The sequence below is a fragment of the Lolium rigidum genome, chromosome 6, assembly GCF_022539505.1.
Source record: "Lolium rigidum isolate FL_2022 chromosome 6, APGP_CSIRO_Lrig_0.1, whole genome shotgun sequence".
NCBI classification, from domain to species: Eukaryota; Viridiplantae; Streptophyta; class Magnoliopsida; order Poales; family Poaceae; genus Lolium; species Lolium rigidum.
The window spans coordinates 288,286,785-288,301,012 of record NC_061513.1 but is presented as its reverse complement, the minus strand read 5'-3'; the positions used below and the strand labels follow the sequence as shown (position 1 = coordinate 288,301,012).

Genomic DNA, 14,228 nt, shown 5'->3' with positions numbered 1-14,228 from the left:
GTAGCTGTGTGCCTCCGACATAAGATTTGGTATATTTTGGAAGTTGCAGCACCAAACTCATTAATCGCCCAAACAGTTCTTATTCTATTATTGCTGTTTTGGTGTCATTATCAAATACAATAATCTGATTAAATGACTTCAATTATCAATTTTTGCCTCAGCCACTCTTGGAGACATGACGTAACGTTTGAAACTTCATATGTTACACACTACTCACACATTCGAATATCATAATGGTAAATGCAGCAACGCCACTAATTTACATTTGTCCATTCTCATTTCATGCTACCCTAACAGAGGAGGGGATGCAGAGCATGTTACGAGTTATCATGACTTGTATGACACAACAAATATGACGGGATCGAGGGACGTGAAAGGAACGGCTTTGGCGGCATCTCCAATTCATTGATGTTCTTTTCCAACATATCGATCACTTTGCTCATCGAAGGACGGTGCCCAGGGTTAGTTTGTATGCACCACAGGCCAACTAAGGTCATCTTTCGCATGTCCTCTTCAAGGTCGCAGATGACTTCACAACTTTGCACCTGTTCTGCTATATTGTCATAAATCCAGTTTGGAAAATATGCATCACTTGAGTTCTTAGTATTCTCTCTTTCTTTATTTACCCTTCCTCCTACCATTTCTAGGAGCATCATTCCATAGCTATAAACATCTGACTTTGTGGAAACGACACCAAAACCTCTAGAGAATACTTCTGGAGCAATGAATCCAATGGTACCTCTTGCTTCAGCAATAGAGAGGATGCTATCCTTGAGGTGACACAGTTTTGCTAAACCAAAATCTGCAATTTTGGGGCAAAAATCTTGATTTAGAAGGATATTTTGAGGCTTGATATCAAAATGGATGATGCGTGCGCTACATCCTTGATGCAAATATTCCAATCCTCGAGCAATTCCAACTGCTATTTGCTGTAACTTTTCCCATTCAATGACCAGATCAGAATTCTCCAAGTAAATATACTTCTCCAATGAACCATTGGCCATGTACTCGTAAACAAGGGCTCGCTTAGGTCCTTCTAAACAAAAACCAAGTAGACCGACAATGTTGACATGTGATGTCCTACCGATGCTGATTACCTCGTTTAGAAACTCATCTACATTGCCTTTAGAACCTTTTAGGAGCTTGACGGCAACCGCACAACCATCTTGTAAGCTACCTCTATATACTGTGCCATATCCACCTTCACCAAGTTTATTCTTGAAAGAGCTAGTCATTTTCTTCACCTCCGAGTACCTGTACCTTTTCGGAGCCAAAGGTCCATATCTTCTTATCATTTCTTCCATGCTTGATTTGTTCGCAGTCTGCTTTGGAAGGATGAATAGACTTAGCTTTTGCTTCTGGCTGTACATCCCCCAAACAAGACATGCAAAAATTAAGCTGATTGTAGCAGACAGAGAAGCTGCAAACAAAAGAATAATGAACAACAGTCAGAGGGCATATTGGTATATGTATGATACTGCATAAGCTATTCCATTTTGAATAAAGTCGACAAGAAAACTGAAACATCATTTCTGAGAAGAGACAACAATAGACATACCTATCAAGATCAACTTGATGTTGTGCCTACCACCTGCAACGAAATTAGGATGGTGAGGCGATGTGTCTCAAATTACCAAATGAGAAACATGAAAATGAACCACACAAAAAATGATTAATAGAATTTTCAGTATAGCTGGGATTTATTCTTATTCATTGATATGCATCTCGATGAATATTGATGCATGATAGGATTTTTATATGGTAAATCTACATTGTAAACACTAAATGATTCACAGTAGCAGGATGATTTTGGTGCTATTTTGTTTGTCGATTCATTTGTCATGTGATCTATGCTGTCTCGATTTCATGGGCTGAGAGCGACTTTCAGAGGATTACTCTTTGTTAAGTTCTTGAACCAAGATCAGTAAGCACGTTTGTCCAATTTATACAAAAAAAAATCTGGATACCTTTATATTAAAGTAACAATAACTGATTATAGCCATATATGGACTTGAGTGGCGATCAAGCTAAGAAAGTCAATTAGACCAATGAGAGATGGCTGCTTTAACCTAGGAGCCCTGGTTCTACCATAGTTGTTGAATGTATGTTGTCCTAGTAGTTGGAAACATGGCTCAGGTGTGTCATTTTTTGAGGTTCCATTTGCTTAGCTCCTTTTTTGGTTGGTGAGGTTAGTCGCATGAAGGTGTATTGTTGCGCGTAAACACTGTTACTCTGCTGCTCCATATCAAGGAAAAGAAGAAACAATGCCATGCCCTTCTGAAAAGATAGTACATATATCTGTAGTTCTTGTAAAAATCTTCTGAAGAAATTGAGCTGAAGTAAACAGTAGTTCATTCATATAACATTTTATCTATTAAAAAATATCAATGTTTGGTTCCCAAACTCATCTTTAGGGTACCGATATATAACTGAATTCTATAAAGCTCATTTATGAAGTTCCTTTGTATTTCATGTATATGTTAGCAAATAACTATATGTAGTACGAGTTTGTAACTATACCTTCCCTTGAAAGCTGACCAGGTACATCGCTGCTCAATTGCTTGTAGTCACTTGCATTTATCCTCGTTGATGACCCCAGTACTGGCACGAGGGTGGCTTTGCAGCCATCTACGAAGTACTCTGTGTAGTCATGAGAGCCACTGTAGGGCCCTTGTTCAAGACGAACAAACGAGTTTTTGCCACATTGCATTGGAATAAGTCCATGTTTCAGCTGCGGCACCACTGAGTTATCTGTGCAATCATAGAAGAATAGCAGATCTCTGTTGGCACGGCTGATATTGAATGGCAAAAAGCCAATCTTGAAGGATGTGTTGGTGATTGGAACTTGGCAGCGGTTGAAGTCCTCCATTTTGTTAATATCAGCAGTAAGGAAGGTATTGTTTTCATAAAAGATGTTGAGGATTCCAAACCCATCGTGGATGGTGCTCCTCAGGAAGGGGCTGTTTTGGTAGCAGTAAACCTGGTAGTCTATCAAACCACATGCCCTCTCCGTTCCTTGCTCTTGGACAAGCCAGAACGGATCCAAGATGGTCATGTTGCCGCAGGTTTTGGGTGGGCAGCTTGCTGTTACTTGCGCCATGCTCGTTGTTCTTGAGTCTAGTAAAGAAGATGCTAAGATCCATAAGAACAGAAAGGTGTGGGACAACGCAAATAGCTGCAGTAAGGAGGAAGAGAAAAGATGGTTGAAGGTAGGTTGTGTGGTTTTCTTGTGCTTTGATCTAGTTTGGTACGGAGGCCCAACACAGGTTGCAATCTGGTTGACTCAGTCTAGACTGAGCAATTTAGTCATTGTGTGAGACTGGTCAGCTAATGGGAACGAAGGGTTGGGAAGGTCTTCATGTGGCCTGATACACGGACACGTGCTTGAAACTAGCTCCGTTCCTGGTCACATGCCCAGCGATAGCAACTGCGGTTTCACTTGTCGGCCGTGTAAGACAAGTTACAACCGCGAGCATGGACCGCTGTTCCAATAGTTGGCAAAGCAAGTGCGTAGTTTTTTTGACCTGGGCTAAGGCGGGCTTGAGCCAGCCTGAATTTTTTTATAAATCACTCAAAGGTATACAGGGGGCTCATTACACGCATATTTTAGAGGGCAGAGGAGCTGAACAGAAGTGTGGAGGTTCACGGGGGACCAGTACACCTAGAATTAAGAACAGAGGTTGAGGAGGGAGTGTTCAGTGTTCTCTTCCAGATGCTCCAAGCAATGGCGATGTGGATGCTGGATTCTTCGAAACTGCGGTAGCACAAGAGCAAAAAGTCAGTGAAGCTGGCATACGCTTGGGGGTCGAAGTCGTGGTGGAAGAAGGCCCATACTTCCCAGGCCCAGGGGCACAGGAGCAGCAGATTGTTCGTGTCTTCATTCTGGGGCAGGAGAGGCAGGTAGCAGAGGCGCAAAGCTTATGGCGGGAAGACACTGTTTCCTAGCCAGCCAACAGAAGATCTTGCACTCTAAAGAGGTCGCTTTTTTCCAAACCTTAGTCGCTACATCATTGATCTCTAGATGCCTGAAAGAGTTGACATAGAAACTTTTGTCTGAAAGCTTTTTTGTTAGTGAGACAACAATCACGTAAATCTGGAACATCACGGCGAGTGCCCATCAGGCTCATCTCGGAGGACAGGACACGAAGGTTAGCCGCAGTGACAAACGTAAGGCGTGGCCCGAGGGAGTTGCGAAGGCCAGAGGAGAGGGCCGTGACAACGTTAATGTTAGGACGAGTAGAGTGGGAGAAGAGGTTGGGAAACCGTTCGTCGAGTGGGGCATCCCTGAGCCAAAGATCAAACCAGAAGATGGTGGAGTTACCGCTGTCGATGAGGACTTAGGATACAGAACGGAAGGATCCAATACCCGCAATATTACCCTTCCATATGGGGCTATCAAGGTGGTGGCGATTGCTTAAGTCGTGCGAGCCATCCCAGCCATACATACGACGAAACTAGGGAGCCGAGGAGTCAGAGTGGAGTTTGGTAAGAAACTTGGCAATATGGGCGAAGTAACTGCTCCTATTGATGATGCACACAAAGGTATCACCCTTTTCTATTCATCCCCCAACGGTGTGCCCAAACACTCAAATTCGACAGTGAATGTTATTATATATTATAAAGTTGAATGAAAAAAAACTAAACTTGTTGTCATTCTTCCCCTTGGTCTGTTGCGGCCGCGCCTGCCTCTCCGGCACGTATATGCGCCCTTGCTTCGCGCAGCTGCCGGTGCTCGACCGCCGCCCGTGAGGGCAGAGCTTCCGTGCGGCGCTGGCCCTTCAGCAGTGCCCACCTTAGGCAGAACTCCTCGTTCTGAGCGACCCACACTACTTCGTCGGCACTGACCTCAGTGAGAGTCTAAGCGTTGAGCTCGATGGTCCTCTATGGCTTCAGTCGCCTCCTCCTTCGGTGCCCGCTTGCAGGAGATCTCGGTGACACGCTCCAGAATGGCCGCGTTAGCCTCCTCTAAGGCTCGGTTGGCGTAGCTATGTTTCAATGGTTCTTTGACGCCTCATCCCAAAACCCACGGAACCTACCAATCTCTAAGCAAATTAATTAAGGTTAGAACTCAACACTCAATACATGCTAGTTTCTAGACATGTATAGGTTAGTTGATTAGTCAAATCAGTCATCAACACACTGAATACTTCTCTAGATGTGTAGACTTTCAATGCAATGGTTGGTGCATGAGTTCGCAACAATCATTGGTTTCAGAGGTGTTAGTATGTCCAAAGAAGGTGAGAAAGATTCCAATAGCGAGAGAGAGAGAGAGAGAGAGAGAGAGAGAGAGAGAGAGAGAGAGAGAGAGAGAGAGAGAGAGAGAGAGAGAGATCTCCTGGCATTCTAGTCATAACCTGACTCTAGGGAGGTTGCTTCTCAAATATTGGCAGCTCAGTATTGGCAACATTCTTGGAGCCAGGTTATGACTAGAAGGCCAGGAGATCTCATTATTGGAATCCTTCTCACCTTTCTTGGACATACTAACACCTCTGAAACCAATGACCGTTGGGAACTCCTATACATCGACCAGTGCATCGAAAGTCTACAGATCTACAAAGGTATTTATTGTGTTTATGTATGATTGGACTAATCAAACAATTTATACATCTCTAAGAACTAGCGTGTATTGAGTATTGAGTGCTAACCTAAAGTAATCTAATTACAGATTTGTAGCTTCCGCGGTTTTTTGGGATGATTTGTCAAAGAACACCAGATTCATCAACCACCCAAACAATTCCTACCCAGTTGTTCTGTTCTGGACTTCCTGTTTGTATCACATACAATACTCTCAAATGGCTTTGATTTGCCTCGGCCATTCTCAGAGAAAAGATGTAACATTGGGTAATTCATATTTCTTTTACCCACTGTTGAGTCACTAGAATATCATAATGGTAAATGCAGCAACAACTTGAATTTATATTTTTCCACTTCATGCTCCTTTGGGGCTGGTATATTGGTAACGGAGTAGCGAACACAGAGAATCTTATGAATAATCAGAACTTGTATGAGGCGACAAACTTGACGGGATTGATGGACATGAAAGGAATGGCTTCGGTGGCATCTCGAATTCGTTGATGTCCTTTTCCAACATATCGATCACCTTGCTCATCGAAGGACGGTGCCTAGGGTTAGTTTGTATGCACCATAGGCCAACTATGGTCATCTTTCTCTTGGCCTCTTCAAGGTCACACACGACTTCGCAACTTTGTACCTGCCCCACTATATTGTCATAGATCCAGTTTGGAAAATACGCATCACTTGAGTTCTCGGTATTCTTTGTTTCTCTATTGGTCCTTCCTCCTACCATTTCTAGGAGTAGCATTCCATAGCTATAAACGTCTGACTTCGTCGAAACGACACCAAAGCCTCTAGAGAATACTTCTGGAGCTATAAATCCAATGGTACCCCTTGCTTCGGCAATAGAGAGGATGCTATCCTTGAGGTAACACAATTTTGCTAAACCAAAATCTGCAATTTTGGGACAAAAGTCTTCATCGACAAGGATATTTTGAGGCTTGATATCAAAATGGATGATGCGAGTGCTACATCCTTGATGCAAATATTCCAATCCTCGTGCAATTCCAACTGCTATTTGCTGTAACTTTTCCCATCCAACAACCAGATCTGAATTCTCCAAGTAAATATACTTGTCCAATGAGCCATTGGCCATGTACTCATAAACAAGGGCTCGCTTAGGTCCTTCTAAACATAAAAACGAGTAGGCTGACAATGTTAACATGTGATGTCCTACAGATGCTTATTACCTCATTTAGAAACTCTTCTACATTGCCCTTAGAACCTTGTAGGAGCTTGACAGCAACCACACAACCATCTCGTAGGCTATCTCTGTATACTGTGCCATATCCACCTTCTCCAAGTTTGTTCTTGAATGAGCTAGTCATTTTCTTCAGGTCTGAGTACCTGTACCTTTTCGGAGCCAAAGGTCCATATCTTCTTAACATTTCTTCTATGCTTGATTTGTTACTTGTCTGCTTTGGAAACATGAATAGACTTAGCTTTTGCTTCTGGCTGTACATCCCCCAAACAAGAAATGCAAAAATGACGCTGATTGTTACAGACAGAGAAGCTGCAAACAAAGAAAAATGAGAAGCTTATTAGCAATTTTGATACTGCATAAGCTATCCCTTTTTGAAACATCATTATTTTCTGAGAAGAGACAACAGTAGACATACCTATCAAAATCAGTTTCTTTTTGTGTCTACCATCTGCAGTGAAATTATGATGGTAAGTGAATGAGTGTCAAATCACAAAACGAGAAACATAAAAAGAAAAGACCAAAAAGAGAAACTGATAGTGAAACACTTAGAATTAAATGATTAATACCACTTTCAGTATTCCTGACGTTTTTTTTATTCACTGAAATTATGTAACTCGATAAATGTTGATTCGCGATAGGATTTTTATATTCTGAATCTTGACTGTAAACACTCAATGATTCACAGTAGTAGGTTGATTTTGGTACTATTTTGTTTGTCGATTCTTTGGCATATGATCTATGATGTAGTATTAATTAAGGGGCTAGGGGCGACTTTCAGCTGGGTTACTGCTTGTTAAGTTATTGAACCAAGATCAGTAAGCACGTTTGTCCACTTAATACAAAAGTAATAACTATAACTGAATATACTCCAGATAAGCACTGGAGTGGTGATCAAGCAAAGGAAGTCAATGATACTACTGAGATGCCTGCTTTAACCTAGGATCCCTGGTTCTAGCATAGTTGATGAATACCTATTGTCTTTCTCCATGGAACCTAGCTTAGGTGTGGCAGTTTTGAGGTTCCATTTGTTTACCTCGTTATTTTGGTTGGTGATGTTAGTCACATGAAGATGTATTGTTGCGCTGAAACACTGTTACTCTGCTGTTTCATTTCAAGAAAAATGGAGCAGTAGCCATGCCCTTTTCTTCCAAAAGAATACTCCATATATGTGTTACTTCCAGAAAATATTTTGCAGAAATTCAACTGAAATAAACAGATGAAGTTCATCCATCACATTTTATACTCCCTCCGTCCCAAAATATAAGGCGCCTAAGGATTAGTCAAAAGTCAACGTTTTTTAAGTTTGACCAAGTTTATACACAAAAATATAAACATTTACAATACTAAACCAACATCAATAGATTCTCCATCAAGTATATTTTCTTAATATGTCCATTCGATATTGTAGATGTAAATATATTTTCCTAAATATTTGATCAAAGTTTGTAATGTTTGACTTTTGACCAATCCTTAGACGCCTTATATTTTGGGACGGAGGGAGTATAATACAAAAAGGTTTTGTTCCGAAAAACTGCTATCTCTCTATACCTATATTTACCTGAACTTTGTTAATCTTATTTATGAAGTTTCTTTGCATTGCATGCATGTATATGACAGAAAATATAACTTTACATACTAATAGCTACTAAGCATAACTTCCGAAAGCTGACCAGGTGCCACCGACCAGGATAACGTTTGGTTGGTGATGTTAGTCACATGAAGATGTATTGTTGTACTGAAACACTGTTACTCTGCTGTTTCATTTCAAAAAAATTGGAGCAGTAGCCATGCCCTTTTCTTCCGAAAGAATACTCCATCTATGTGTTGATTTTCATGTAATGTTTTGTAGAAATTCAACTAAAAGTTCATCCATAACATTTTATAAGATAAAAAAGTTTGTTTCCGCAAAACTGACATCCCTCGGTACCTATATTTTACATGAACTTCTTAAAGCTTATCTATGAAGTTTCTTCGCATTGCTGATTAATTGTTTGTAGTCACTTGCATTCATTGTCGTCGCTGATGCCTCCAGTACTGGCACGAGGGTGGTCTTGCAACCATCTATAAAGTACAGTTACGAGAAACATTGAAGGGCACTTGACCGAGATGAACAAACAAGTTGTTTCCACCTTGCATCGGAACAAGTCCATGTTTCAGCTGTGGCACTACCGAGTTATCGATGGAATCATAGAACAGCAAATCCCGGTTGGCGTGACTGATACCGAATGGTAGAAAGCTATTTGAAGGATGTCTTGGTGATTGGAACTTGGCTGCAGTTGAGGTCCTCCATGTTGTTAATATCCTCGAGAGGACTTAGACCTGTCCTGTTGACGACCTGCGATGTGCATTAGTTTCGTTTTTTGCTGTTTGTAACACACCCGGTATCTCCTAGGAGGATTGTAAGCAAAAACACTGTCTTTCCAATGAACTGAAACACAAAGGTCCCTTTTGTTTTCTCGAAAAAGAGAAGTTATGGTTCTTGTAGAAGATGTTGAGGATTCCAAACCCATCATGGATAGTGCTCCTCTGGAAGGGTCTATTTTTGTAACAGTAAACCTTGTAATCTATCAAACCACATGCCCTCTCTGTTCCTTGCTCTTGGACAAGTTGGTCAGATTGCCACATGCCCATTGTTTTTTTTGTGCCATGCTTGTTCTTGAGAGTTGTAAAAAAGATGCTAAGATCCATAGGAGCAGAAAGGTGTGGAACATGATAAGTTGTTGCAGTAAGGAGTTAAGGACGAAGAAACAAGATGGTTACTAATAAGGTTGGTTGTATGGTTGCTTTGGGTTCTACTCTAGTTTGATACCGAGGGTCAAGACAGGTTGCTATCTTGTTGACTCAGTCTTGACTGAGCAATTTAGTCATTGGATGAGACTGGTCAGTTAATAGGATTGAAGGGTTGGAAAGGTCTTCGTGTGGCCTGATAATGTTCATCCATCTACTGGGATGATATTTGATCACCCGAGCCACGCAGAAACTCTCTTGAAGCCACTAGAAAATTGTTCTGACACTGGAATTTGAAGTAACACACATACAATTTCTCAAACTAGCTCTTTTCCTGGTCATGTGGCCAGCAATACAAGCATCAGTTTACTTTAAATTGTTGCCGTGTGACACAAGTTGTAACCATATGTTTGCAACTTCAATTTTCAGTGATCTATTTCCTTTTCATGTTTCTTTTGGATTTTTTCCATAATACTCTAACAAGGCGCTAATGCTAATATTTTATTTTACAGAACTTTTTTCGAGATAGAACCTCAAAGCTTGTGTCTCGATATATTGAAAAGATAGCGAAGGTTCATAGAAAGCCCCAAGAAGGTGACCAGAAACAGCATAAACAATTAGGTGCGACCGGATGTAATCGCTGATGGTGGACTTTGATTGACTGAGTTTGCTCTATGGCGACTGAGCAAAACATGGCGGCTGCAGGACCATGAAACAGCTTGTTGCTCTGGAACAGCAGAGTAATGGGAGTATGGAAACTAGAGCGGATGCGAATTTGCTGCGGTCGGAATAAATGGGAATTGCATGTAGGAACCTTTACTGTTCTAAGTGGAGTAATCTCACTCACATATTAGTCAATTTCAAAGGACACAATTTGGTGCCCGTGAATGGTCAGTTGGTCACTACTCACTATTGTGTCTTGGTGGTGTTTATGCATTTGCCGGTGCTTTACAGGTGCAAGAGTTTGGAGGCTTACCAGAGCACGTTGACCCATTTTTTCTGCTACTGGGGCAGAGGCACGCGAACGCCGCAGACTCGTTGATGTACCTGCACTGCCCGCCGCTTGCGATGCAAGCGGAGCAGTCCCCGACACTAGTGGCTGACCACTCCAGGATAAACCCACCCTTCAGGAGTCGACTGTAGTTTGCTGCTGTCATGGTCTGCGCTTCGGATCTGAGCACCGGCAAATACGCGAACGTGCAGCTCCCAGCTGGTATTGCCGGTGGCCTTTCCCGGTCGTAGCTCCCAGCAAGATAAGCCAAGATGGATCTACCGCAGCCGGCGGTGACGTTCATGTACCCTCGCCCGCGTGGCTCCGTCCCGTTGCAGTTGTAGAGGAAGCACATGGCCTGGTTGCTGGGGCTAATCTTGAATGGGCTGAGGGATAGGCTGGAAGACATGTTGAAGTCCGTGTGGCACACACCATCGTTGCCCACTGCGACCCTGCCGTGGGACGCAATGAAGCTGCTGGCGGCGTAGTCGATGCTGAGGACGCGGATGGCTGAGCCCCTCAAGGAAGCAGTGCTGCTGTTACCGTTGTCAGTGCACAAGAGCTCGAAGGCTGGCTGGCCGCAGGACATCTCAGGCGGGGGTTGGCTGGGCATGCCGAAGCCAGAATGGGTACTTCACTGTGAGGTTCCCGCATGCTACCGTCTTGCAGTCCGCGCGTGTGCGCTGGATGAGGAACAGCAAGAGCAAGATGGCGAGCAGTGAGTTGGGATACATACCAAATATCTGATTTGAGGAGACAGATTTGGTAACCGGAAAGGATTTTCAAGTGACTGGAGGAAGATGAGGGAGGAGATATGAATGGCATTAGGCAATGAGTTTGACTAGTTCTATGAACGCTATAACTTTTCCCACACCCACTAGAGAGAGTCCACGTCCAAATGTCCTGATCCATATTAGGTTTGTGTTGTTGCCATAGAAGATGTTGATGATCTGGACCCCTTGTGCCAGGGCCCATAGTATTGAATTCTTTGATTAAGTGCGGCACTGATCGCTCCAGCAGGTGCCTGGAGCCGGGGCCGGCATGTTCGCCCGCTGGTTTTGCTGTCTTATCTTGTGAGTTCAACAGGTATGTGAATTCGAAGGCAAGAAAATTGACTGGTTGAGCAATGAATTTTTCGAAAGAAAATTAATACAGTTGTTCAGCAGAACCAAGGGACAAGTTTTGACAAATGAGGCATGGGTGATGTGATGTGAACGCAGACAGCGGACTAAAGATTGGCTGAGTATGCCCTCACAGACCGTAGCACCATGGTATGTTCCTGTCCTATATTTCCCTCAGCTTTCAGAGTCATCTTCAAGTGTCTTTTAGCCTCAAAGTGAGCCAGAATGGGCCGTAGATGCTCAGGTTGCTGCAACACGTGACCGGGGAGACTTCCTGTTGCTCCTCAGCTGCCTCGATGGCAAGCATTAGTATGGCACCAGGGCAATGGTGAAAATCAAGAACCAGCAGTGTAGGATTTGAAATTTGTTGCTCTGGTGACCATGGGGGCATCGGGAGATAGAAGTGACAGAGCATACTGCGCATAGTTGGCCCAGTGCTGGGCTATCCTCGTTCACACGTCCTGGGAGACAGTCTTCAAACTTTTCAAGTGTGTTCAGCAGAACCCAGTAACCATGTAATGGGGTAGCCATGATAATCATGTTCTCCGTGTGACACAAGTTGTAATCATGTAATAATGTTCCAAACTTCAGGTGTCAGAGCATCTCCAGTCGCGTCCCCCAAAGGGATTTGGGGCGTGCTGGACAGAAAATGCGTTCCAGCCGCGTCCCCCAAAACCCATTTTTGTCCGGCGCGGCCCGATACGGTGTCCGGCGCCCCGAGCCCGTCCCCGTCCCACAGGGGACGCACCGGGGACGCCGGACACAACGAAAAGCGAGGCGGGCTCCCACATGTCGGCGACTATTTGCATAAACCGTTGGTTCGCGCCTCTTTTCTCGTCGCTCCTTCCTTCCCGCGCCTCCCACCCCGCCGCCGCCGCTGGATTTGCCGGCCGTTTGGGCGTCTAATCTCTCGCCGAGAGTCGGCACCGTTGTCGCGGCTGGGGCTCCCGCCGGTCGTGGCGCCGCCGCCGCGTCGCCAGCGCGTCCCAGAACGCGCCGTCAAATCCGCCCCACCTCCGCGCACAGAAGGTGCTCGACGACTTGCCAGGTAGGCGCGATTGGCCACTGTTTGTTGCGTCGTCTGCCTCAGCGCAATTTTAACCATTGATTTTGCTTTAGCCATGGACAACGACGATGAGATGGTTGCCCTGTTGCTGGAGGACGAGCAAGCCTTCGACGATGACCTGTGGGAGAATTTGCTGATCATTGCATCCCTCCAGGACATGCTTGACGCTGAGGCGGAGAAGAGGAAGAGGCCGCGCCGCGGAGGATCAAGGCCGGGAAGAAGGAAGTCGAAGCCCCGGCAGAGGATGGAGGGCCATGCCATGCTGCACAACGACTACTTCGCCGACGACGCAACACATGCCGACAATTTTCGGCGCCGGTACAGGATGAGCAAGGGGCTGTTCATGAATATCCTCCACGGTGTTCGAGAGTTCGACCCCTACTTCAAGCTCAAGTTCGACGCTGTAGGCGTTCTCGGGTTCTCGTCCATTCAGAAGTGCACCGCCGCCATGAGGATACTTGCATACGGAGCACCTGCCGATACACAGGACGACTACCTTCGCATGAGTGTGTCTACTGCCATTGAGTGCATGTACAAGTTTTGCCAAGCTATGGTGGGAAAGTTTGGCAAATACTACTTGAGATGGCCAACTGAGGAAGAGACTGCAAGGATCATGGCACAAAATGCTGCCAGAGGATTTCCTGGAATACTTCGAAACATCGATTGCATGCACTGGGCATGGAAGAACTGCCCGTTTGCTTGGCAAGGTATATACAAAGGGCGTCATGAATATTGCAGTGTGGTGCTTGAAGCTGTGGCAGATTATGACCTGTGGATTTGGCATTCTTTCTTTGGCATAGCGGGATCACACAATGACATCAACGTGTTGCAGCGGTCTCCGGTGTTCAGCAGACTAGTGGAAGGGCATGCTCCACCATGCAACTATGAGATCAATGGCCACCAATATACCAAAGGCTATTATCTAGCCGATGGTATATATCAAAAATGGGCCACTTTTGTTAAAACAATCTCGAATCCACCAGGTCTGAAGAATTCCCACTTTGCTACACGACAGGAGGCTTGCAGGAAGGATGTCGAGCGGGCATTTGGTGTGCTTCAAGCACAATTTGCCATTGTCCGGTACCCTGCTCCAAGCTGGTCTCACGACCAAATGTGGGAGGTGATGCAGGCTTGTGTGATCATGCACAACATGATCATCGAGGATGACCGCAAGAATCATGTTAGGTCACATGTTGGTCCCTATGAGTGTCAAGGCCCTCTTGCGGAGGATGATCATGAGTTGCCTGCAGATTTTACTGATTTTCTCGCTATGCACGCAGAGATCCGTGACAACAATGTTCATGATCAACTTCAAGCTGATCTCGTTGAGCATTTGTGGAGGATCAAAGGAAATACTGTGGCACCTTGATGTAGCATCTAGCCCTATTTATTATATTTGATTACTTGTCTTATTGTTTGTTGTAATTTAATTTGAAAACAATCCTCGCAAACATTTTTATTCATATGCTACATTTGATAAATGGTTTATGTGTTAAAAAAAGTATTTTAAATGTTTGGGGGCGGCGTTTGGGGGACGCGGCTGGG

At 44.3% G+C, this 14,228-nt stretch overlaps 1 protein-coding gene and 1 pseudogene across 1 annotated transcript; both read right to left on the bottom strand.

Moving 5' to 3' along the window:
* Window positions 1-317: 317 nt before the first annotated feature.
* LOC124664323 (LEAF RUST 10 DISEASE-RESISTANCE LOCUS RECEPTOR-LIKE PROTEIN KINASE-like 2.1) lies at window positions 318-1,587 on the bottom strand. Its single transcript, XM_047201870.1, has 2 exons — window positions 1,559-1,587; window positions 318-1,420 (listed from the first exon to the last, which is right to left on the bottom strand). The coding sequence occupies exon 2, from the start codon at window positions 1,368-1,370 to the stop codon at window positions 318-320; it is 1,053 nt and encodes a 350-aa protein (XP_047057826.1). The 5' UTR covers window positions 1,371-1,420; window positions 1,559-1,587.
* A 4,239-nt stretch (window positions 1,588-5,826) lies between these two features.
* LOC124665490 lies at window positions 5,827-11,310 on the bottom strand (annotated as a pseudogene).
* Window positions 11,311-14,228: the final 2,918 nt, after the last annotated feature.

Bases quoted from the DNA above. Each gene is read 5' to 3' on its own strand.
- LOC124664323 (XM_047201870.1), bottom strand. From the start codon at position 1,370: ATGTACAGCCAGAAGCAAAAGCTAAGTCTATTCATCCTTCCAAAGCAG.